Source organism: Lissotriton vulgaris, chromosome 4_1, assembly GCF_964263255.1.
Source record: "Lissotriton vulgaris chromosome 4_1, aLisVul1.2, whole genome shotgun sequence".
Taxonomy (NCBI): Eukaryota; Metazoa; Chordata; class Amphibia; order Caudata; family Salamandridae; genus Lissotriton; species Lissotriton vulgaris.
The window spans coordinates 115,749,683-115,776,641 of record NC_141691.1 but is presented as its reverse complement, the minus strand read 5'-3'; the positions used below and the strand labels follow the sequence as shown (position 1 = coordinate 115,776,641).

Sequence of the window (26,959 nt, the reverse complement as noted above, 5' to 3'; positions counted from 1 at the left end):
ACAAATCAGAACTAATTTGCATATAGCCAGGTTCTGCGCTGGGATGGTGCAGTGAGCTAAAAAACGGTGATGGATCAAGCCCTGATCTGTTGACTGGGTATGAGTGTTCTGTTTAATTCAGATACTCTGTCCATCACTACGCTTTGTCCACCATAAGCGTGGAAGGATATGCTCAGATGTGAGTCCCTTGCTCATTGCACCATCAGGATTCAAGCAAGCCGGGCCGAAGACGGCTGTAATGCCAGAAACCAGTCCCCGGAAGCTTGTTTCCTTCCCAGTATAAGAATTGGCTTCGTAGTTTGGTCTGCCCTGTTCCCATGATGCACTGGGCCAGGGACAGACTAATTTGCATATAGCCGGGTTCTGAGCTAGGATGGTGCAGTGAGCTAAAAAACGGTGATGGATCAAGCCCTGATCTGTTGACTGGGTATGAGTGTTCTGTTTAATTCAGATACTCTGTCCATCACCACCCCCTTTTCTGAATCGTTTTGTCCACCATAAGCGTGGAAGGGTATACTCAGATGTCAGTCCCTTGCTCATTGCACCATCAGGATTCAAGCAAGCCGGGCCGAAGACGGCTGTAATGCCAGAAACCGGTCCCCGGAAAGTTGTTTCCTTCCCAGTATAAGAATTGGCTTGGTAGTTTGGTCTGCCCTGTTCCCATGATGCACTGGGCCAGGGACAGACTAATTTGCATATAGCCAGGTTCTGAGCTGGGATGGTGCAGTGAGCTAAAAAACGGTGATGGATCAAGCCCTGATCTGTTGACTGGGTAGGAGTGTTCTGTTTAATTCAGATACTCTGTCCATCACCACCCCCTTTTCTGAATCGTTTTGTCCACCATAAGCGTGGAAGGGTATACTCAGATGTCAGTCCCTTGCTCATTGCACCATCAGGATTCAAGCAAGCCGGGCCGAAGACGGCTGTAATGCCAGAAACCGGTCCCCGGAAAGTTGTTTCCTTCCCAGTATAAGAATTGGCTTGGTAGTTTGGTCTGCCCTGTTCCCATGATGCACTGGGCCAGGGACAGACTAATTTGCATATAGCCAGGTTCTGAGCTGGGATGGTGCAGTGAGCTAAAAAACGGTGATGGATCAAGCCCTGATCTGTTGACTGGGTAGGAGTGTTCTGTTTAATTCAGATACTCTGTCCATCACCACCCCCTTTTCTGAATAATTGGTTGCAAGGGAGGCAAGTCATTAAATGTTTTCTAGGCCGCATGCTAGTGTTCGGGAGGCTACCTGGACAAGGCATGGCAGCGTTTTAGGCACACGTTGATAATCGGAGAGGATGTGGCCTTACTGCGAAAGCGGTCGACTTTGTTGGCTTGTCAATGGTTGCTAGTTGCAATTGACACGTCACTAGGCCGGCATCTCTCAGCTACCAGCAGCGGTGGCATTCTAGCACTCATGGGATGCCATGGCTCGTGGGGGGGGGGGGGGGGGGGGGCGGTCGAGTGAGCCAAGCTGGCCGCTCTGACCTTTTAGGCAGTGGAGCAGTAGTGACCCACTTGTATTTCCCCGATGTGCGCGCTTTTCTGTTGATGCGGGGGACCCGGGTTAGAGTCTTGTATTGACGCTCTGCATCCCACTGCAGGACACAATCATGTATTCACTCTTATTTATGTCTATATAGCTTGGACTTTACCCGAAGGTGTCAGAGCGGTTCACAATAGGAACAGAACTGATACATGAGAGCACAATAAGTGAACCCATTACAAAAGCAAACACTAAGTTACATGAAGCAAAGTGACAAACGTGAGCAAACAATACAAGAGGTAGCAAACGGTGCATTACAGGAGGAAAAAGTGACGTGTGCAAGTTACAAAAGCATTTAAAGTACAAGTTGAGGTAAAATACTGCAAGACATGGCAGACAGTCAAACACAAGAACAAACGTTACGTAGGCAATGGTGGCACTTGTGCAAGTACCAGAAGTAAACACAATCTAAGAGGTAGCAAAAAGTGTGTTACAAGAGAAAACTGACGTGTGCATGTTACAAAAGAGTACCAAACACAGGTAGAAGGATGATACTGCAATAAATGGCAGACTCTCAAACCACAGGAACACACTGGGAAGACACTTCCATAGTCAAGGAGAATAGAATTTTCGATAATAAAAGGTCTTCCTTCAGATAATAGCGAGGGCATAAATTAAACTTGGAAGTCTCTTTAAAGGAGGAGAACTTTGAGTTCAGTTTTGAAAGCCTGGGAGGAGGAGGTGTTTCTGGGAAGAATAGCAAGGGGACGAGTTAATAAGTGATTCTAAATCACACACACCAAAGGCAATGGTCATTATCAGACTTAGCATTCGAATAATTGACTTAGTTTCAAGACACTACACTACTGCATCAGGCGCTGGATGTACGCAAGTATTTGCCCCACCCAACTCCCTACGAGAATGTAATGTGGACAAACTAGTTCTCGTATCTGACAAATAGGCTTGGCCTTAGTAGCGTGGGGGGCATTGATGGCCCCTGTCTCATTGCATAGACTCCCTATTGTTATATGAGGGGGGGCAGGGTTTCTAATGGATGTTTTATGTATCAAATGCAGGAATCCGCTGGAGAACCGCCCGACTCACATGGGGGGCCACCTGAACTATCAACAGGTATAAGGGTTATAGCACCCAGGTTCTCCCCAGGTGTCATTGCGGGGCGCGCAGGTTACAATCCATGGAAGTAATAAATTGGTAGTGAACTGGTGGGTGAGCATAGCAGGTAGCTCCTGTGCAATAATTGGATGTTTTCTGTTGTAAAACAACTGATGAGTCTGGGCAATTTGTTGTTTGACTGGGCAATAATTGGGGTGTTCTCTCTGTAAGCAGTGGCAGAGTGTGGGCAAATCTTGCATCCCCTGTGACAAAATTGAAATAAGTTTTCCTTTAAATAACTGGTGTATCTGGGCATATCGTGCAGCCCAAGTGCATTAATTGAATGTGTTCTTTTGTACAGCAACTACTGCGCAAGTAAGGGGCTCTAATCCTGGCGATCGAGTTAGCAATAGGCTTACCTGTCAATGCTGGTTAGGGGCTGTTTCCATGGATTTGTTCTTTCTTCCAGAAACGCACGGGTTTCGTTCTATAATGATCAAACCACGCCTAGCAGGCTGGCTTGCCAGGGCTCGGAGCAGGTACAGGGGAAGAACACACTGGAGCCAGTGTGTGGGCTTCTAGGTCAGCATGTCCAGGATTGGAGTGGAACCTTTTTCTAATTTCAGGACAATCGGATCAAGTACACAGGCACCACTCTGAGAAGGACAGGTGGGAACGGAAGCAGGAATGGCCAGGGCGTGCTCCGGGCTCGGAGCCTGAATGCTGTTCCTGGTTAAGTGCCCTTGGGGGGCAAGGTGACACCCTGGTTCTGACTTCCTGTAGGGGAGAGTAGAAGCAGTGTTAAGTGTAGCGGTTGTGCAATTACCATGACATCCTTACACATCAGCCCCAGTTGTGCTCAATTACCTTATACAACTACTGGCCTCAGCTGATAGGTGACAGGAAGGGTAACCACAAGGGTAGATGGGCAGAAGACTGGTGGTATGGTAATCATTAGGGGGGTGCCCAGGGGTCTTTTCAGAAGTTATCTCAAGGTCAGTACTTGTGACACACTATAGGGTTTGCACACAGCAGGGGAGATGGCCTGTCCAGGTGGTCAGTGGCAACGGTATTGTCAAGTCTGGACTTCCGTAAGCGCAGTTAGGGCCCGCCCAAAACATTTTTAAGCAGGAGTTCTCCTGTGATATAGTTAGCTAGGTGGTTGAAATAATGTTCACTCAGTAAGTCACTATCATGGCGGACAACTGCCTTCGGCCCAGGGCATCTTTTTAGCCTTAAGGGGGCCTGGTTCGCTTCTCCTGACACACTGCCAGTTGGATACAGATGGGTCAGTTCTGTTGGGTTGAATGCTCCTTAATTATGAGAGCTCTTTAGGGTAAGGCGTGTGCAGCAGGGACCTGGGGTAGCCAGCTCAGGCTTGCTCCTGGGCTTGCTAAGTTGATGTTATGGGCCAATTGGTGCTGCGCCATGAGTGAATGATATAGTACAGCATCTAGTTTACCGGTTCTGCAGGGGACCATCATTAGCAACAGCAGCTGTGCACATGGGTAACAGTATAGCTTCGTTTAATTCGGCCAGGGTTGGGGCTGGCAAGGCCATCAGCTTGTCGGCCAGAAACGGAGTAGGAAATGCATATCCGCGAAGGTGCAATGCGCACTTGGCAGTAAAGCAAGCTAAGTTTCAGCAGAACCCTGATATACTGTCGGGAATAAATGCAAGGTTATGGGCTACACATAAATAGGCCTTTCTGTGAGCAGGGGGCGCGAGTGAGGCATACCCAGGAGGGTGCGACTGGCCTGGATAGTGCTGAAATGGAGGGGATGGAGTACTAATACGGACAACTCCAGAGCACAATTTTCAGTCATAGTTGAGAGGATCAGGGACAGTACTAATACAGTTCCCAGGTCTGTAGAGCGGCAGAACTGATAAGGGCTTGTGGTTGCTAGTCAGCACAACTGTCCAGAGGAGGAATGGACATGTCCTTGCTTGATCTGAGGGAGGCCTTTGAATGAACAGGCTGTAGGCCACTAGGTCTATAGTGATGGGGGGCCCTTGGGTGACGGTGACCACACCCAGTGCTGTGGCGGAGTTACAGGGGGATCCAGAGGCTGTAAGGTACAGTAAGGGTACCCTCTGCAGGAGCACAGGAATGGTGCGAAAGCCAAAATCCCCAGGGAGGTCCTCACGCTGGACCCTGGAGGAGCGACGGCGCCCCGTTAGTCCTTCGGGCGGTTGTGGACCTGAGCCACTGGGGGTTGCCTGCAACTCTCCGTCCCCCCCCTTAGCTGGGAGGGGCGTGAGTAAGGGGCGGACTGGTGGTCCGCCGGTGGGAGGCGCTAGACCCTCCCCCAAAATCAACAAACACCGGTTGGCGAGGGCCACCAGGTAGTTTGGCTCATCAGGTGGGCAGGTGGCGAGGGGCTGCCTGCCCTGGGATCGCCCGTAAGATAACCCACCATGTTAGCATATTTGTTATGCAAATAAACCTGCAGCAATTTTCTCCACTGAAAATGTGTTGTGTCTGATTATTTCGCTAAAGTAATTGCTGTGGGAGGGATGGGGAGTGTTGCAGATATTGGCACTATGGCAGAAGAGTGGGATTAGACGATTTAGCATAGCGAAAACAGACAGCAGGTGGACAGAGACATGGGGCGCCGAGAACCCCCTCCTTTCCACAAAATCTTAGCAAATGTTGCGCAAAGGGGGACAACTTTAACTGTGACAATTAGCCGGTATGTACTGTACTGGCTTTTGTTAGTTATGAAAAGACACGAAAAATATGCAGAAAACTTGCAAACGCTTGTATCATAGACTGACTGACATCAATGCGCAAAAGCATTTACGCACACAGATTCATCAGCTGTCCGGGAAGTGCAAAGACCGTGAAAACAAACATGTGCTGCCGTTTGAGTGATGCACATATTGGGTGTGTGTGTGTGTACTGTACAAATGTCACACTTCTTCTACTGAAGTGCAAACAAAGCATCTGCAATGCACCTTACACAAGGAATAGGTGTTGCGTTCATTCCTGTGGCATTCCTTACTTCGGATGCTTTTGTCAGCAGGTGCTCCCCAGAGCCCCTGGGCTCCTTGCCAACTGATTCCTGATGTAAAACTGCTCTCATACATTCCAATCGAGGTGAAAGAGCACACCCAAAGAGCAAAAACAAACAGGGTGAGACTGAAACACTCCTATCAACTGATGAAAGATGTGATTGACAGGGTCTCAAGCCAATGGCTGAATATATAAAACCTAAATAGGTCTAAGGCTGAAGGAGGCGGGCCAAAGACACTTAAAGAGAGTATAGAATGTTAGATGTTCTACATAAATGGTGTCAGCGCCCCACTAATCAGACTTAAAATGATGCAATCATGATCCCTAAAAATGGGGAACTGAAAAGAGTCTAGAAGCTCAATGGAAGACTGCTCTTTCCAATGATAGGATCACCTGTCTGGCTGCCGCTTGCTTAAGAGATGGGACATAATAAACTCAAGAGGAACCATGGGTACGTCACAAAGATACCACTCCGCTGACATGAACCTTGAAGGCCACACATGGCTGTGATCAGGCTCAGCACATGTGCATTTTGGGATCACGTTATCACCAAAGACACAAAGAGCCGCCTATAATTATACAATTAAACAATGCCAATGGTTCAAATTTCACCTGTGCTCACCTACTCATCTCTGGCGGAAGGTTATACTTTGAAGTGATGGTCAGGACTTTGAGCAGCAGGTCCTCTGCAAAGAGAGAAACGAAAATTAATGTTGGAGGTCCAGAACCCAAAGAGCAGTGGCTTGATAGTTGGAAATGGAGGTCTGTGATGGTGAACAGCAAACTCAATGTATAGATTGTAAAAGGTCACACACAGCTATGATTTCCCTCTACATGGTCAGATGGTCGCTGTGTGCAACTGCGCACATGTCTATTGTACGGCAGCGTCTCCAGTCGAAGCATTAAACGAGGGCTCGATGAACATAGAATTCAAGTCAGGATTTGGACTTCAAAGAATTCAAAAGTAGCCACGATTTTTGTAAGCCCTACTGCCTTCCTTTGGTGCTTAAAAGCAGAACCACCTGGTCCCCTCTGCCTTGACCAGCTCCTCTAAGAAGCCGGAAGAGCCTTGTTTCTGTATTCTGATATCAGTGAATGAGGTCTGTCCAGTAAGCATGAAGCCCCCATGGCTTACAGTCAGTTCTTCAAAGCCATGTGAGGAGGGCTCACAATTTGCTTGACGCCAAATGACAGACGAGCCAGAAAAGTTGCATCCATGTGGAGATCAGACATCCTGTGTCTGCCTGTGCCAGAGACCAGGAGGCCGCTAGGCTTGGCTTGACTTTCTCTGCTCCTTCCACAAGGGTGCAAGGCTTGCTCTTTGCGACTGTACATCACTGACGGGACCAGGCCTGTTCTGTCTGCCTTTGTCGCATTCACTAAGACCCTGGGCGCATTTCGCCCGCTTCTGCTCCTGAGCACTTGTAGCAAAATATCAGTGAAGAAGGGCTTGGGAGAGAACGGAGAGCCAGGGCTCTATGATGGGGTGGGCAGGGTTGTTTTTTAAAGGAGAAGGGTTGTTAAAGAGCAGAGTGGAGGCACCAGGACAAAACCCTCACTTCACAAATTATTATTAACACCAAAGTATGATTTTAATGTCTGGAAATTCCTTGATCTCCAAATAAGAGAAGATTAGGACCCAATGAGGAACTCTACCAACAGAGAGGAGAAACATGTTCACTGCACCCAAATGGACTTATTCAAGTCAAAACCACATGCAGAGATCTGCACTTTTTTTCACCAAAATGATACCAAGTATTGCCCAAATATGGACCACTGTCTGGGAGCTGAGCTTTCTCAATTTCTTCGCAAGGCATCAAAGCATGCACCCTACAACAGTTACTCACTTTCGAGATTCATAGTTGTCAGGCCTACTTTTAAGTATTATTTTGTTTAGTTTTATAACCCCCTCCCTTTTCTTACCCTTCCCCCTTTACATGGTTGACAAAATCAAAAAAGCTACTATTTACAAATTACTTTTTATTTTATCTTTAATCCAGCATCCTGAGCACATGTGCGTTAAATTTCAGGAGTCAATTTAGTGTTGTGATATTATTTTGTATTTAACCACTATAACTGTACAGCTGGTTTAATCATTTCTTTTACAAAATCAATTACCAATTGTTAATTTTATTCTTATAAAGATTTACACATTTAAAACAGATTAAGAGAGCATTTAAAGACAATGTTGTTCACCTGCACATCTGTTTAAGAAATGCAATATAGTTAGTGTAAAGCCAACATGTGCTGGAAACAGAAAGTAAGTAGGATCCGTTGACTCAATGTCGCTTTCGCGGTCCTGATAATTGTACAATTCACGCAGGCGCTCCATCACGCTGGCATTCCTTCACGCAGCTTTCGATTCATGTAAGGAAGGGATTCATGGAGACAGAGAAGCAAAAGGAGACAAAAGAGAGGAGTGAAGAAGGAAAGGAAAGCAAAGTCTAGCAAAGATCTAGATACACCAAAAAAGGCGCTACTTACCAATTCCCTTGGTGCCAAATGGGAGTGTATAGGTAGAGTTGGTCTTCACCCAGAAGAAGTTACTGGGCTCTAAAAAAGCCTGGGGATCCCGGGTGTAGCTGCAAGATAAGCAGAAGGTTTATTGATGCAGGACAAGAGCACACATCATCTTGGTAGTAGCATGAGAAGTATTTCCTATCCTGGGTGAGAAATAGTGTCCAAGCCAGGCTCTCTCCCAGAGCAGGATACAATGTGCCTGCGATGGTAGCCACACAACACAGTAGATTTTATCTCATAAATAACATGACTACTAGGATATTAACACAGCTACAGGGGAGCCTGAAACACTTAAAAAAATATTTATAATCAAAGTAGGTTTTAATAAGCCTATCTCCTCTCTTCTTGGAGGCCATGAATTCCAGACCCAGAAGTTCTTACAACTATCTGTACCACTATTTTCAGTTAAGCAGCCAGGGTGCCTAGAGTGCTCCGCTTTAGACCGCACTCAGCCCTTTTTATGCACAGGCGCACAAGAGAATTATTCATAAAAAACTTTTCAACAATATATTAAAGAGAAAAGCAACTATTGAAAAACATACTCGGGGAAGGGTGCCGGGGGAGAAGACATGGTTAGAAACAGCGAATAACAGGCCAGAGTTAATAGGCGAGTGAAAAACAAGTAACTGGCATGCGTTGCTAGGCCCTGGTTGTGGATGCTGGAGGGATGATGGGGTTGGAGGACCAGCATTGTATGGGTTGAGTTGGGCAGCGGAAAGCATAACATCCAAGCTGAAGATGGGAACATTCTGGCACTTTGCCTGTGACATACCGTACACAGACACAGGAGCAAATTAAGCAAAGGCCATGTCTCGGTTGAATAAGAAGTCAATTATATAGGGTAAATTTATTAGCACTTCAATAATATTGGGGAATTGGAAGGCAAGAAAAATATTCAAAGGTTTGCAGGACTTTTTCTTGCAGGACAGGTATTGTGATGCAGAGCACTAATCCAGATGTCTAAATCTTGAGGCAGAGGAAAAGAGTGAGATTAGCCAATTCCTGAATAAGAAGGATTGTTCGATCAATAATTCATAGAAATATTGAAATACATGGATGGATTTGTGTTAGTACAAAACATCAATTATGATGAGCAAAAAGTGTGGTCCAGCTTGAGAAAGACATGCTTGGTGTAGGTGAAAAGAAACCATTGGTGTGCTATGAAAAGTTCAAAAGGGAGGTGTGCAAGGTGATGTTGAGGGGGAAAAGAGTGAGATCTCAGCAGGTTGGGGGCAGGATAGTTACGGGCGGAATAGTAATGGTAGCAAAGTTACATCAATTGTTTTTTTGTTTTTTTAAGTACTAAGCCGGTCATGCATTATTGTGAGGAATGAAAGACCTGGGGATTGGTCATGAAAAGTTCAGGGGTGAAATAACAGACTTGATTCTCAAGTCGTGTCCATGGAATGCGGGTTCATGAGGGATTCCTCTGGTACTCTGGTGCTGTTTGCATGAGGGGGAGGTTGCCCTGACTTTGACCTACAGAAAAGATATAGGAATGGATGATACGATAATGCGTAAAACCATCAATGGATTATCGGCTGGCTTGATACGAGTTGTGTGTTGGATCCAGATGGAGACTTGAGACCTCAGGCAATCACACTGCAACCTCGAATGGTGGATGAGGGTTACTAAACCTTTTATTAAAAAAAGAAATTCTAACAGACAGTAGTTCAGACAAGGGAAAGATCATTAAACAACCAATTTACAAGCGTGTATTACGGTTCTATTAACTCAGCCAATGGATTAATGAACGGAAACAGGTTTGTTGGGCGCTCCCTCGGTAGCAGGAAGGATTTTGCCTGGTTCTGGTTGCTACAGAAAAGAGTTGTGATTTGTGTTACAAAAGTCCGTAATACAGAAATTGCCAATTGCGCTAGTTTACTCAATGATTGACAAAACAGACCTAAAGAAACTAAAGGGAAGGTTAGAGGATATGGAGAAATCAACTAAGCCTTGATCAAAGGATGGGTTTATAATGCCTGGCACTCTGAAAAGTATCTGGTTATAACTTCACAGAAGTTAAGATTTTCCCACCAGTTACAAACTATAAAACATAGACAGAGAAAAGTTTGAAGAAGTATACACTCAAATAACTTATTTAATAACTTGGGAGTTAATAAATCAAAATATTCTTGCTGGGTCTACAGAGAGGTTTTCAATCAATCTGCAATAAGTACAAAACACTAAACTGAATACATTTAAGGCCATATGTATGAACACATTTTCCCATAGACACGAAATGGGTAAAACCCTTTAATACATCTGGCCCTTAGTATTTACCACCAGAAGTTTGACAGGAGTCATGGAATACCAAGACCTAGGAGAGCTGGTGTAATCAATTTTGTAAAATAACAACCATGGTGACAAATCAAAATGAGAAAAAAAATAACGAAAATAAAATCAAAATATATTTAGTTTGCACACTAAAAACACTTTCTAAACTACCTGTAATATATAATGATACAGAGGTCAGGGCAGGGCACCTAAATAAAGAAAGCACAACACAGTGCACATGTATGTCAAAACAGCAAAATCCAATTGCGGTTACAATAACGCTGTGCTAGGTTTTGAATTACTCTAATCTTATATGTCCACTGGGCCTTTAGGCTATCACGAGAGGATGCATATATAATCTGGCACTCGGGGCCAAAAAGAAGCATGACTTAAAGCCGCCTAGAGATTACACTGGTCCATCAGTCGGCACTGAGCGTGCTCATGAAGAGAGCATATGTGTATGTATTGATGACAGTCCTCTAGAGATGTCACTTTGCCAGGTTTGTGTCTGCTGTGGCTTCCATATACTTTACTACTTGAAATGGTTTGATAATAAAATTTGATGGTTTGATAAGGCAAGATCAAATCTTTATGCACTGAGGTTATTTGCCAGTTGTACAAGTACTCGTAGAGTAATTTACACTTTTCTCATAAAGTTGCTGCAGCCACCGCCTAGGACTTGGAGAAAATCTCTGAGCTGCCTTCAAACCAACAGATGGAAGTAGGTCTTGTAGGCCTACTGATGCTGTGCAGTGTCCCCAATTAAAATGGGGAAAAGTATATTGCAGAGGTAACATACAAAACTTTGCCCGCTTAACCCATCTGTTGACTTATTTCTGATCCAGTCTTAAATCTTTCTTCTTTACTAAGATAAAAAAACAGTTGTACGTCCTTGTTCTTTTGGAAAATCTTTCCATGCGTTCTTGTATAGAAGAACCTCAACATCGAGTCATGAGTCTGATGTCATACACTTAATTAACACATTTCTAAAGTAGTAACATTTTTGAAACTGATGTAGTCCAAATGCAATTGCTTAAAAGAGCGGAGTCTTAAGAACCATCAAGAAAGGAAGAAATTCTGTTGCAAGTTGTCAGGTAAAAAGTTCCACAAAGTGCTTGCAATGGTCAGGAAAGATTTACCTCCTGCCTTTTTATTATCTGAGTGAAGGAACTGGGACATTCTCTCTGGTCGTCCTCAAGAAACTAACATGCTAGTGTAGATTAAATTATGCATCCGATATTTAGGATCACCAAAAAAGTGATTATGGGTGAGGGTAGGAGCTTTAAATTGGACCCCTGAGGTCACCGCAACAAATGCAACTAACAAAGTCTGCAGGAAATAGGGGCCTGAGTAGCAGAATTCTGCAATACAAGCATTTATCTTTATAATGTTAGAATTTTTGGGTATCTCTAATCAATCCTTGATCTTTTCATGGCTGTAGGAATTGTTGCTCTGTTTTCTGTGATAGTAAATAATGGAAATTGCGATGTAATTGTAGGTGGTAAATAGAGGACTCAATTGCCCAATTTACCTGAGAGTCCTGTTAAAATCTAGTTTGCGACATCAACATTATCGGCGCCATCTTGTCCCTTTTCAGGCTCGTATGTGCGCGTAAGTAGCAGCCATTTTGAATGCCGTGGCCTCTCTGCCCACTGCCGATAGCCAGCGTGTCTCTCTCTCTCTCCTTCTGACCTCGCAAGCATCCCCCGCACGCTGACAGCCTCCGCTCTCACATGCTTGGGCCATAAACCTCCCCTTCAGCGCGACCCTGCCTCGGAGCCACATCCCGTACCCAATCAAACACCTCCCTTCATCCCATTTCATGATCACACATCCTTTGATAAACCCCTTCCTCTGTACCCGATTGCCCAGGCCCGATCCCAGGCCACCACCTGACCCTGCGGATGCAGTTTATTGCCCCCTACAGTAGGAAGCTGCCCCACTTCAAAGGACTACGACTGATCAAAGCCCCCACCCCATGAGATCCGATCAGCCGCACACATTCCGGGAACCAGCGGAATGTCCAGCTGCGTGACAGTCATCACCTACTGAGATCGGGGTGGGGACTTCTACTGTAAATGTGTGTGGGAACGGGCTTGAAGCGGGGATTCCGAGGATGTCTTTCCATACTTCAAAGTATTTACAAGAATGTGCCACATGTAATAAACTGTAATAAAGACCATAAACCTGTGTATAAGAGGCCAGGCCTCAGAGATGTGGTTAGAGCACCTCGAGAAGATACCCTGTTGTCTGATTTGACGTGTTCTGCTCCGTCGGAATAAACTCCTGTTTCCTGCCTTCCAGTCTCCAGCGCCTGCCTCTTTGTTTGATAATTTCGAGTGGTATGAGAGGCGGCTAACGCCGGGCAATACTTAATGGTTATCGGTCGAAATCGGCCCTACCTTTTACAGTCCAAGGCAGTCACTGTTCAAAAATAAATCCCTGCATTTTTACTTCCTAAAGATCTGATCCCAGAATTCATGTCTTGTTTGCCAGTTAACTAGAACAACAAGTGACCAATAGATTTCTGGGCATTCAGGCTCATGCAGCTTGGATTCACCTATTCCATATGATAGCAGAAACATCAGACCCCTTCAACCATTCAGCTAAAAGATTCAGTGATAGCCAAACTTCAATTTTAAGTATCAACTGCATAAGTCTTAACATGACACCAAGATCAGCTAGAAATAGATCAAACAATAGTACATAAATATTGAAAGGGATAGGAAAAAGGTGTGATCCCTGTGGCACACTGTGATGATCTTGGCAAAATCATCATCAACAACAACTCATTGATTGACAAGATAGAATTTAGTCATTTCAAGGCGGTGCAGACACCCCAGCCGCCCTACTCAGTCAACCAAACAAGGCAGGGTAGTGGAGGGTACAGTAGCACCAACAAAGCCAGGTATTCACTGCCTATTCTGTTCAAAATTGTGTTCTAAAAAAAAAATAAACCAGAGTAGTTTCTCTGCCCCAAGGAGGGCAAAAACGTGACTGCTTGTGCCAGATGTTCTAAAGTTGACTAGGAATATGAAAGCGTGCTAGAAAGTCATGCTGTTGGAGACCACATCTATTCATGATGTAGGTGATGCAAAAGTTGCTCAATTATACATTTTTGAGTGTTTTCACAAAATGATACAATGTGGCGGAAAAAAAACCCCGAGGAATTCATATTTGACAACCTGGGTAGGAGATATCACTGGAGTCTCTGCGTGCTCAGCTCGAATCTAATGCTGCATTAGATTTCAAACAGCGTGACTTTCTAGCAGGCATTAATAGTCCCAGACAACTTTAGAACATCAGGCCTCAGATTGGTCCTTTATCTTGAAATATCCAAAGTCCTGAAGAGGGTCTCACTGATACACAATGACCGAGACCGAAACGTCGATGCACAATCCAACTTCACTTAGCCATTATATGACATATTGTCTATAGCAGGGTGTGGTCGCTTGATCACAAAGGGTGCGCTCTTTCAACATAAACCAGAATGGTTTTGCTTAAAGTTCAACAGTTTGAAACCTTATTCATATAGAAAGGTTTTCGCAGATTGTTTAGTTCATAGCAATTGTATTTATTGGTAGAACATTTCCTTAGAAATTGACATCATTTCCAATGGAGGATTCATTTAAGTTCATGAGTGTTTCACAATGTTACATTATGCCCAATGCATTTCGGGTTATAAACAGAAAACCCTTCGTCAGGGGCCTGTAAAAAACGAAAACATACAAGACCTTAGCATTCAAAACGAGAATCTTGGCATTCAAAATTGGAAATGTCAATTTCTAAGGAAATGTTCTACCAATAAACACAATTGCTATGAACTAAACGATCTGCAAAAACTTTTCTATATGAATAAGGTTTCAAACTGTTGAACTTTAAGCAAAACCATTCTGGTTTATGTTGAAAGAGCGCGCCCTTTGTGATCAAGCGACCACACTCTACTACCATATTATTAAGGCACTGACAGACACAGTGTTACAAGGACTGCGCCAACACGAGGAGACTATCACCCAATTATAATAACAGGAGCGCACAGAGATACAAGCTAATTATATTGTCTATAGCCCCACATCTTTTGCTTGTCTTTCCAAACTTGCATAAAGAGGAAGTGGATTTTAGATACGTTACCATATTGGATCTGATTCAGTCTATAACTAAGCAACGACCCTGGTCAATGTATCATGAGATTTATGTATGTGAACCACTGCTACTGTATACATTAAGTTTTGTTTGCTTTCAATATAAAATAAATGTATACACCTGCTGGTGATAATTTTTCTTAATTTTCCTCTCTTCAAGAATCTTCAATTAGATTGCAATGTCAGTTAAAGACACACTGAATGACTTATGAACATATGTATAACTATATATGTTTAATCATCTCTTGCTAGCATTCTTACCAATTAGACTACTAAAAGACCCAGCACCCCCCCTAAATCATATGTAGCATAGCAGCATACTCACTTTTCTATAAATGCTGTTGCCATGGCCTCCACACTTCCAGGAGAACACACTATCCGACTGTCATCTTTATAACGCCTGCAAAACAGAAAACGTGGGTCATTTGTGGGATACAGGGTATACATTGCAGCTTTTAATAGAGAGCTCACATCAAGACACTATTAGGATTGGTACATACATTCTTTAGGATTTTTTAATTTAGTTATTCCTCTAATTCTTTCAAAACTAAAACAATTGATACAAAGATATTAATGCCGTGCTCCAAGACAGTATTCTACTAATGTGTACCTGGTAGAAAACATTTTTTCATGTGACTTTTTGAAAAAGTAAAATATGATTGCATTTCAGCTCTTTCATATCACTGTGCGAGGCATTTGTAACACTTGCTCATTCTCATAATAGTTGATGAACAAGTTACTTACTTTTGGTAATGCTCTTTCAGGTGAAGACAGCATCCCCAGTAAACTTCTCTTGGCTGCATGAGGACTGGGTGTAAATTGCAGACGCTAGAAGCTAGAACAAATTTTCTTGGAAAGTGTTTTTGGAAGCCGTTTATCTTGGAGTACAATACCTTTGCTTTACCCTTTATGGTGTTGGTCTTTACTGTTTGAACAGCAGCAGCATTGTCCATTTAGGGGCAGGTAGCATATATTGAAGACTTTAATTAAAAAACATGTTTTCTGATCGAGACTTCTAGCTGCAGATTCTTTACCTTTTGGCTATTTCCCAGTCGATAGACTGGATCTGAAAGCATTCCAGCAGTACTTCTGCGTGCCAGAAGGTGGTTCTGTGGAGCTCTGCATCGATGATGTTCAAGTCCGGAAATTTTGTGCCGAGCCTATATAGGCGCCACCCCTGTGCGCGGCCATTAGTTATTTTCTTTCCGTGCCTCCAGATGCTCTCTTGTGTCTCTCAGACTCTCTTAACCTCAATATCTTTTCAAAGTTTCTAAAGTGTGCAAGAGGCCCTTCACCTGGAGTACTGGTAGCCAGCTGGACCCTCCAAGTCTGTTATAATAGCTTGGGCTCCAGACCGGGTGCAGCGGGCACCAGTACTGAATCCATAGACGCCGGCCAGGAAGCTAACCATTTTACTGTCCGAGACGGTGATGGTTTGGCCACGCCCGATGACTGTTGGGGTGCCGCTTCCTCCACTTGCTCTCACACCTTCATAGGGAGACAATACACACTACATTAACTTTTTGGCATGGGTATGGACAATGGTTATGGTGCGGGTGATGAGTTTGCCTAGCCCTATCAAGATGGTGATTGGTTTGATGGCTTGCAGGAGGCTAGTGGTCTTGATACCTCTCCTGAAATGGGCTTCCTCTCACCCCCTGGACCAGCAACAGAGGTGTCCGCAGCCTACGCCGTGGTAATGATGAAGTCCTTGAACTCGAGCTCCCCACCTTGGAGGTAAAGACTTATGCATTTACTGATGTTTTCCAGCAAGGAAAACACCCTTTGGCCTCCTTCTGCCATTTAACAAAAGCTTAGCAGACAGCTAAATGGGGGCATGAGTCAAACCTAGCTCAGGTCCACCAGTCAACCACCTAAATTGTAGGAAGCATCGCCCTGCCTTGGCTGATACAGCTTTTCTATCTCAGCACACCTCAGATGAAAGTTTGGTGGTGAAAGCGTCCTCAACGAAGAACCGTCCCAACTCCTTCCCAACTGCTTCCCAGATAGAGATTTAAAAAGTATTAAAACATTTGGCAAACAAGTATTTTCCTCCACCAGCTTGGCTCTCTGGTCAGTGAATGCCAGCTGAGGTGCTATTCCCACACCCTCTGAAACTTCAGGTCTCAAGTCCTCCTTGGTGTCCCAGAAGATCTCCTGCCTGTCTTTTCCCAGGTCATTCAGGACACTTGTGATGCTACCAAGTTCACAATGCATTGTGTCTTGGACAACACTGATTTAAATGAGTAAGCTATTAGCACCAGTGTTGCCATTCGCTGCGATGCCTGGCTAGGGAGCACTGGTTTTTCAGACGCTGTCCAGTGGTCCATCATGGGCATGCGGATCAATGGGACTCCATGATTGGGGATAAGGCGACCTCTGCTCTTGAGCAGTTCCAGGAGAGCTTATCTGCCTCACCTCATCAGTCAGATCAGCCCTACTGTTCCTTTTGTAGCTAAAGCAGGGGTAACCCATACCGTCAGCCAATTAAACCTCAGCATGGCACCCAGCAACTTTGAGGTCGTGGCTGTGGTACCCACTGCCCTCACACCCAAGGTCAAAGGGCCATTCAATCCACTACCCTACAACCCCGCCACCCTCAACTCCACCTGCAAAACCCCTTTAGAAGGACCTTAGTAGAGCTCAGCCACCCAGTCAAACGCAGGGGCTAATAGTTCTTGTCGGGTTGGCAGGCAAAAACATCAGATAGGTGGGTCCTGAAAATTGATCGGAAGGGCTAAGTCCCCCTCCCCCCCCCTCCTTTCTACACTTCCACATCTCTCAAACGGCCAAAGAGGGTGCCTGTGCTAGAAGTAGGACATGGTTACTATTCCTGCTATTTCCTGGTGCCTAAGAAGAGTAGAGTCCTCTGGCCTATTCTAGACGTGTGCCCTTTTTATGCCTTCTTCTGGTGGGAAAAATTCAAGATACACTAGCCCAGGTCTGGTCTGCCTTAGACCCTGGAGATTAGATAGCAGCATTGGTCCTGCATGACACACATTCAAATATACCCATCCTGCTGGCCCCCCTGGATAGCAGCGTTGGATTTGCAGGACACCGATTTCCATATATCCATCCGGTCAGCCCACCAGTGTTACCTCTGGTTTGTGGTGGGACAGAAGTATTTTTAGTTTGCTGTGCTCCCTTTTGGTCTCACCAGTTCACCTCTGGTGATCACAAAAGTGATATCAGTGATGGGAGCATGTCTTTGGAGGTTGGGGGTGCGCGTTATCTCAAAGACCAACTGTTGACGGTGGGTTCGCCTCAGGCAATTACCAACCTCCTCAGACTTTGTCCAATCTCCTCTCATCCTTGGAGCTTACTATGAACGTGCCGAAGTCACACCCAACTCATTCTCAGATGCTCCCTTTCATCTGTGCGATTCTGGATACGGTTCTGTTTCGTTCCTTTACCCCAAGAAAGATCCAGGACACTCATGCAATGATCTTGATCTTTCACCCTCAGTCCTAGATTTCAGCAAAGTCGACTCTGAGGCTGCTGGTACTGATGGCCTCCTACTCATCCAGCATGTCAGGTGGCATATGCAGGCTCTGCAGTGAGATCTAAAGGTTGAGTGGGCCCACCATCAATAGCCGCACTGCAACCGTGTTCAGATTTCAGATAAAAATATGGAAGATTTTCAGTGGTGGTTATTGGACTACGATTGGGTCAGCAGCAGACTCCTCTACCCTTCCACCGCCATAAATCACATCCTTTCCAGGCAAGCTGGTTCTGCAGACTCTGGCATCATTTCTGTCAAAAGTCGAAACACCATTCCACGTCAGTCAAAGCATCACCCTGTTGACGGTCTATGCTCTGCCTCACCCCTGTGAGGAGGAGGCAGACTCCATGACTTGGACACTAAATTAGCATTGAGTTTCTATGTTGATTATTCCAAAGGCCACAGGTTGGATGATCAGTTCTTTGTGGCATTTACATTAGCGAAGAGAGGCACGTCTGTACAGAAGAGAACCAGTCTCTGCTGTATTAAGATCAGCTACACTAAAAAGCATCTGGAAGGACTGTGTTCATTCCACCAGGGCCAATGCTGCTGCCACTGCATTGACGCTCAAATTCCCTGTCCTGGACATTTGGCAGATGGCTACTTGGGTGTCTCTCCGTATGTTCACAAAGTACTATTGACTGGGCGGTAAGGTCTGCTGAGAGGGGCATTTTTTTTTCCTGTTCCAGTCTTTTAGACTTTCTGGTTTGAGTCTATTCACAACCTACCTTCAATTAGGTACTGCTTTAGTATCTATTCAGAAGGTGAGTAATACGCTGTTAAAAGTTTCTATTAGTAGAACAAATTAGTTACCTTCAGTAATGTTCTTTCTGGTAGAGACTATCTAGCCGCAGATTCCTCACCGAACCTTCCATCCTCCCTGTTCTGTGACAGGACTCTATCCATTAATAAGATCTTAAGTCTAGGAATCTGCACACTGGTCCACCAAAATGCTTTTGGGACTCTGTGTCTGGGAGCTCAGACATTCTTGAAAGCAACTGACCTCAGCTCGCAGGAGTGACGCCTACGGATGCACCCCATATAATTTCTTGACCGGATTGACATAGGTGTGGAGCTGCATGGAGCCAACTACCTGCACACAGAAATACTGCACAAAAGCTTTCGGGTCCAGTCGGATGGCTGGGGATATTAGAAAGAGTGAATTAGGCCTAGACATGTTACGCCTAGACTCTCGCTCGATTAAAGATGCCCATGTTTGACATTCCCATACCTACGGGGAGAAAATGAAGTTGCAGAAGCTTTTCTTCTAAAAAACATTTTAGCTTCTCTGATTTAATTTGCACTTTCATTTTCTGAAGCACAATATTGCACTTTAAATAAATCGAGTGCAACTGTTCAACTTTCTTCTTGGTCACTCACCGACTGGTAAATTCATTGCTATATTCTGCCGGCTCTCCCCTCAACATGTAACCTTTTGTATCATCAGGTGAAGCATATAACTTTGTTAAAATTATATGCTATGTTATGGCCCACTTATCTTTAAATTTAGCCCCAACGGATTGGTTGCAAGGAGCCACCTTATAGGCATTATTTGGTTAATCTAGAGTGGTGCACTCCTCAAAGAACAGTGCGAGCGCCGGTTTATACAATGTTTGTGCGGGTGATAGAGTGCTTACCAGAGTAGGAAGCACTGCCATAATATCAGGAAATAAGTGTTGCCTATGTGATATCAATTGGCGTTGTCAATGTTTTAAGGCATGTACAACATGGCTGACGGTAAAGAAAATAATAGCGGTATGAGGTGGCCAATGCTGGCTGCAGCACACACTTTTAGCAATGTGGCACAGCAACCAGCCCTGCTGTGCAACATGTGTAAAAAACATTGACAAATGCAAAGGATGCTGCATGAGCAAAACCTATTGCCAATGCTTGTTGAGCTTGTTTCTTGCCACTGCTTTGCCTTGAAAACAAGGGGAGGGGCTCTTTTAATCCGAAGGGATGGAGCGCCCCAAATCAGTTTTGATAAAAATAATTTACTCTTGGGATTTCTTGGTGATGTCACTCAATCATACCACACATCCAGCTAATGGGACAACTTCGAAGGTCAAAATTATATAAAAAGTATATCAACATTTTTTTTAGCACAGCATATTCAATATTAAAAATGATCGAAAGATCACAGTACATCCAATTTAATAAACATTAAAAAACTCAATATTTCGTGGTATAGACACAATTATAAAACAATAAAAACATACATGTAATAGCAGCACATTCTACAAAAGACTACAATAACCTACTAAGGAAGGAACTCACACCGGGCCACATGAATGCATCCTTATTGCGTTAATCTATACATAACTAGGAACATAGCTCAAGACAAAGACTCTGTCATTAAGCCAATTGTCCTGTTTACAGATTTAACTTGTCTGTTTGCGTCGTCGCGTTTCGGTAGAATTAACAGTTTGTTTCCACCTTCTTCAGGACAATAGAATAAAGAGTCCTTCCACCTTATATTCCACAATTGTATCTTAACCCTGTGTTTTATGGACAGATCCCAATGTCTTGTCCTCACTGTTTCAGATTTATACGATATTCTGTGTGATTATTTGGTTCTTATGAGTCCTTGTTTGTAATCTCGTATAAATTGTTTGTCACCGTTCATGCGTTATGTATAGGTTAACGCAATAAGGGTGCATTCATGTGGCCCGGTGTGAGTTCCTTCCTTAATAGTCTATTGTAGTCTTTTGTAGAATGTGCTGCTATTGTATGTTTTTATTGTTTTATAATTGTGTCTATAACACGAAATATTGAGTTTTAATGTTTATTGAATTAGATGTACTGTGATCTTTTGATCATTTTTAATATTGTATATGCTGTGCTAAAAAAAAATGTTGATATACTTTTTATATAATTTTGACCTTCAAAGTTTTCCCATTGGCTGGATGTGTGGATGTGTGGTATGATTGAGTGTCTCACTAAGAAATCCCAAGGGTAAATTCTTTCCACTGCTCACATTTGGCGTGCACCGTAAAGGACGAATACAGCACTGCATGACCAAAGTACACTAGGTTGTTAGTGCTGTTGTGTACCCTGGGTAAGTGATTGCCTTAGAGTAGTAAAGAAGCTGCAAGTTGGGCAGCTTAATTAAGAAGCACTGACAAAAGCGATGGTCTGAAGGACACAAGCTCAATCCCAGCAAGGATAATCCGTCCATCATTCCTAGACTTTACAATGCTTAGAAACGGTAATAGCGCTTCAATAAATGCTCTAAAATCATATTATTGGTGAGAATACAGCCACGATGCAATAATAAACACAAAAGATGTGCACCCTTAAATGATTCCATCCAGCACGGGCTCTGTCCCTCGTGATTACCACTACACTTCTGCTGGTCATTAAGAAGGGCTATAATAACACTGGCAGGCTGATAGAGAACCCCCAGTGAGCACCCTCCCCAAAAATGCCACAGCAGCCCCAAGCTGCAGACCGGCTAGATACCATAGTGCCAATATCGGCAACATTCCTCTGTTCTAATACAGCAACACACATAAATAAACCACACAACACCTTCATAGTGGAGAAATATGCTGCAGGTTTATTTGCATAACCAATATGCCAACATGGTGGGTTATCCTACGGGCGATCCAAGGGCAGGCCAGCCCCTGCCCGCCTGATGAGCCAAATTGCACCATGGTCGTCGCCAATCGGAGATTACAAATTATTGGTATGGGCCACCCCTCCCATCAGTGGACCGCCAGTCCACTCCCTTACTTACGCCCCCCAAAAGGTGGGCGGAGCATTCCAGGCAGCCCTTGGTTGCTCAGACCCACAACCGCCCATAGGACTAACGGGGCGCCGTAGTTCTTCCAGGGGACACGCTAAGATATCCCTTGGTATACTTGGCTTGGCACCCTTGTTGTGCTGCTGCAGTATAGTACCCTTTTGTACCTTGCAGATTCTGGATCGCCCTGTAAATCCTCCTGCAACACAAAACAATAAGCTATATTTTCCCCTCCCCATATCCCTTTTTTTTGGGCCGTCCGCAGGGTAAGCAGTAGGGCAGGAAACAGCGAGACGGGCAGCAGTCAAGAGACTGCCCAGTGGGCGGGGGAAGGTTTTGTACCCCTGCCCCCCTCCAACAGCCAGCAATGACGCAGCCAGCAGACCCCTTGGTCTCTCGCCCAGGGGGCCTCGTCAGCCAACTTCTGTGCCTGTTCTGTGGCACTAAGGCGGCCGCTCCTTTGGAGGGTTCCCTACGTGGCTCCCTGGGCAGCCTTGGCATAGTAGTCGGGCCAGACAATGTGGTAATTTTTACCAACAAGGTCCCTGGTGGTCTCCGGCTGCTTTGGGATACCATCAGCCACAATTCCCACAACCAATGCCCAATTTTCAGCCTCCACCACAATGGTTTAATGACCAGGCTGTTTCAGGACAGGGCCGTGGACGGAGCAGAGGCAGAAGGAGAGGCCAGCCCCAGGTTCAATGGGAAGACTAACCATCCTTTCCCTACACCCGAAGCAGGAAGGGCCATCTGCAGCAACAACAACAACAAGCAGGACCCAGCACAGAGGGAAGTCTCATAGTGAATATTAGCTCTTGGACCCTCAGTGACCTTGAGGAACAAGTTCTTAATAGAGGACTTGGGTTTGTACCCACCAACATGGGTGATCCCTTTTAGTGTGTGCAGGTCTTCCTACGAAACTACTTATAAATATTTTACAATTGGCTAATACTGCAGTTTCCACTACGGTCCTACAGCTACCCTGTGTGTGGGCTGGTCCAAGCACCGTGGCACACTTCCTTTGAGAAGCAGCCACTTCCTGTTCTAGTAAAAACGATTCAATTGGCTGATACAGCAGTTTCCACTCTGGTCCTACAGCTATGGAGCATCCTCATTGGCCCATGTAACACTTATTAACTTCCTCTCTGTTCCCGTCAAGTAAAAGCGATTCTATTGGCTGATAATACAGTTTCCACTCTGGTCCTACAGCTATGGAGCATCCCCATTGGCCCATGTAACATATATTAACTTCCTCCCCAATCCAGTCGGTACCTCCCCCTCGGCTCAGGATCAGTCCAGGGGCACCGACGGACAGGTGAGGAAGCAACGCCAGCCAAGCTCATGCAGCTCTCTAAAGCGAAGCGGTTTCCTACTTCATACTTAGGAGAGCGCTTATTTTCCAGTTTTACACAGCAAAGCATTTCTCTATTTTCATTCTTAGGAGAGCGCTCTGGATATCAGGATATAGGCTGTTGGATTACAATTACAAAGCGGAGTTTGATGAGCTCCTTATTGTTACTAAATGAACTAGGTTCGCTATCAGCCAGCCTTGAAGAGCTTTTTTCACTGCTCTTACATTGATCTATTGTTAGAATCAGAGATTTGTTACTAACTGTGTCTCACTCTCACGGCAGCCCTTGCAGTTGCTGTCTGTCATGTACTCAGAAACAATGCCTAGGTTTTTAGCACTTTGTGCCAGTGAATCATTAGTATGGATGTGATCCAACCAGACACCCACTATTCTATTTCACGAATTGGAGCGGGCCTCCAACCCTGAGCAGTGGCCAGGAAGAGGTGAGGCTTTCTCCCATGCATTTTTGGGTGAGTGAAAATTAAAAAAAAAAAACATATCTCTATCGTTTTGGAGAATGACCTATTGGCATAAAGAAACATATGGCGCAAAAATAATAGAAATGTGTGTCTGTGTTCTACCTATTTGTTGTCCCTGGTTGAGTATCTTCCTTTTTAGGAAAGAATCCTAAATACCTTATGAAACAGACTTCCCCCGTCTGGAAAATCTAATGTACAGTAGGATGTTTTGTATCATTAATTTGTGTTAATGTTTGCTTTTTTCACTAAGCTTAGGTCAAGCTGAATTGCAGTAGTGTTCAAGAGGTCCTGACGAAAGCCGGGAACACTTTCCTACAATGGCTGAAACATGTTGATCAAATACCATCCTTAATAGACAGTTATTGTGTCAAACTGTCTCACACTCATTTTAATCTTGACACCATGATTTTCCCTAATAAGGTTTTCCTTAAATCATGGTAGACAATTTTACATCTCACTTTTTGCACACTTTTTTCTCACTGCAATTTAACATCCCACACCATTCCAAACTGATTTGACTTTTGGTACGATCCATCACTGGTGGTTCCTTGGGTTTGGAGAAGCACATAATTCCAACAGGTGTGTGGCTCCTTAACTGGACCATCTTTGGTTCTATCCCAGATGATGAAGCTCTGCCATATGGGTTGGCTGATGGGATTCATTTCCTTTTTGTTGTACACACTTTATAGGTAGACACAGAGTCCATCACATTTTATTTGCCCCCATTAGTTGTACGGACCATTGACAGTCCTTTTGTATTGTTATAGCCTTGGCATAGTGCCAATATCTGTAACATTCCTCCGTTCTCATACAGCAACATACATAAATAAACCACACAACACCTTCTTAGTGGAGATATTTGCTGCAGGTTTATTTGCATAACCAATATGCCAACATGGTGGGTTATCTTACGGGCGATCCCAGGGCAGGCCAGCCCCTATGCCGCCTGATGAGCCAAATTGCACTGTGGCTGTCGCCAATCGGTGGTTACCAATTATTGGAAGGGGCCTCCCCTCCCATCAGTGGATCACCATTCCACTCCCTTACTCGCGCCCCCCAAAAGGTGGGCGGAGCATTCCAGGCAGCCCCCTGTTGCTCAGACCCACAACCGCCCGTAGGACTAACGGGTGCAGTAGATCTTTTAGGGGACACGCTAAGACATCCCTGGGTATCCTTGGCTTAGCACCCTTGTTGTGCTGCTGCAGTATAGTACCTTTTTGTACCTTGCTGACTCTGGATCACCCTGCAACTCCTCCACAGCTCTGGGGGTGGCCACCGTCACAACCAGGGCACCCCACCAAGGTCGGCATCTTTACCTACAGCCTGCTGATTACTGGGCCTCTTCTAAGTCCAGCCAAAACAAGTCCAAGCCCATACAGGACCGGAGGCCAGCATGCCCCTTCTGGACAGGTGCCCCCATTCCTTTTTAAACTCCCTATGTACTTTAGACTGATAAATCCCCTCTATTCAGGGATGGATGCATATCTTAAACCAGAGGGAATCCAATTCTGGCAGCAGGACCCTCCTACCCTGGAAAGTCAAATCATTGCCTCCCTTCTGTCAGACCCAGTGGTGAGAGGGGAGACACACCCCCTTGCCAAGGCCGCTGCTTCTACAGAAGTTGTTCCTGTGACTGCACAATTACACCACCCCTCCCAGGGTGGTTTACGGCCAGCTGTCCTCTTAAATGCCTTGGGATTCCCATTGCCCCACTTGTTAGCATGTCCTGCTGAGTCTGTCTCGGAGGGGGACCCAGTATCCATGGTACCCTCCTTGCCCAGCCCTTCATGTATATGTGCCCAGGATGGCATAAAACCATTAGTTTGGTGTTGATTCAGTTAACATTGCCTGACAAGCCACACCTGACACGAAGAGCCAACGCGGGTGGAAGTAAGAGTTTGTCATATGGTTATTACGTTCCCATAGGTTGTGTTAAGTTAGCATGTGCTTGTTAAAAGTTTAAACGCCATCTTTTCTTTCTGCTTCGGTTTGCACACGACACCTACTTGTTATTACAGCTTTTAACCTAGAAGAAGGATTTGATTTACTTCAGAATAATATATTATTGCACTGATATCAGTCGTGCCTGGAACATTTGGAACAACTGTCTGCACACTGAGAGCTGCACACTCTAACACAAGGTTATTGTAGGCCTGATCCTCGCACTACGTTAGTCATAACACAAATAATGTTTGTGCCAACGTTGGGCTTTACGTGAGTTCAAGATACAGTTACAGGAAATTCTAAACACACTTGATGCTGGACATGCTGAGAGCTGGTAGCTGTTGATGTGATCTCCTACTACTGAGAATTTGAGGTATGGGTTCGCCCAGCTAAAGCCCAAATGAGACCTTCTTAGATATAATATAATATGCTAATTAGGGTGCGCGAAATATAGGTGATACAGAATTCTATAGATTTTGCATCATAATATGTTATCACAGTTTGCTTATTATGGATTAGTGACTATGCTGCTGACTTTGATTTTTATAATATGTATGTTGGTATTATACAAGATACTGCGTTTGAGAATGTTGCATTGAAAAAATAAACATTTCAAACTTGCACGTGTTCTCATTGCCTCCCAGTTTCGGTTTGGAATGATAATATAACGAAAGAGTGTTCATGTGTTCCACGATACCTGAGGTATTCTAAGTTCATGTTCTGGATTGTCTAAGACATCGGGAAGTATTTACTGCCGATGAGATACTGTAGCTAGCCTGGTAAGGGGATTTCTGAAACATAGGTGAGTTTTGGGTCACCCTGACTCACCCAGGTTCTAGGTCTCTGAGCACAGTTCTGTGAGAGAACGGAAACCCTGCGACACGGCGCCCATACGTTGGTTGGCCCTATAACATGACACTCGAGTAGTATATCATTCAAACCTTAACGCCTACATTCCCGTTTCCGGAAAACGGCAGTGTCGGAAGAACCTACCTATTTTTGAAATAGGTCATTTTCGAGCTTGAATATATCTAAAACGGTTTCTTTGAATTACTACCCAGTTGTGCTACAAAGTATACTTTGTTTTTTCTAATTCCTGTGCTAACATGGCTCAGCCTGTGGACATCCCGCAGCATAGTCGCATTGCGGTGCGTGACCATTTGCGGATATATGATGTCCCTTTAGATGGCTTGGCTGTGGTTCTGGTGGTGAGCGCGGAACATGCTTACCCGTACGAACTGTTTTATTCGTGGGTGACATTTCCGGCGGTGGACGCTAATTCTGGTGTGTTCCACACATACACAGCTACGGTAGTACCGGCTGCGTACGCTCCGTACAGAGCACTGGAGGTTCCTATTGACGCTTGGCAGCATGGAGTTTGGTTTGGTGGCG

The 26,959-nt window shown here is 44.8% G+C and overlaps 1 protein-coding gene across 10 annotated transcripts in view; it reads right to left on the bottom strand.

The window, feature by feature from the left end:
• Nucleotides 1-26,959, bottom strand: part of ST3GAL4 (ST3 beta-galactoside alpha-2,3-sialyltransferase 4) — a 558,945-nt gene that overhangs the window by 231,259 nt on the left and 300,727 nt on the right. For all 10 annotated transcript variants that reach the window (XM_086918360.1, XM_086918364.1, XM_086918362.1 and 7 more), the window contains 3 exons: nt 14,872-14,946; nt 8,092-8,189; nt 6,230-6,293 (listed from right to left, as the gene is read on the bottom strand). In XM_086918360.1, coding sequence (XP_086774486.1) covers nt 6,230-6,293; nt 8,092-8,189; nt 14,872-14,946 — 237 coding nt within the window. The remainder of the gene's footprint in view (nt 1-6,229; nt 6,294-8,091; nt 8,190-14,871; nt 14,947-26,959) is intronic.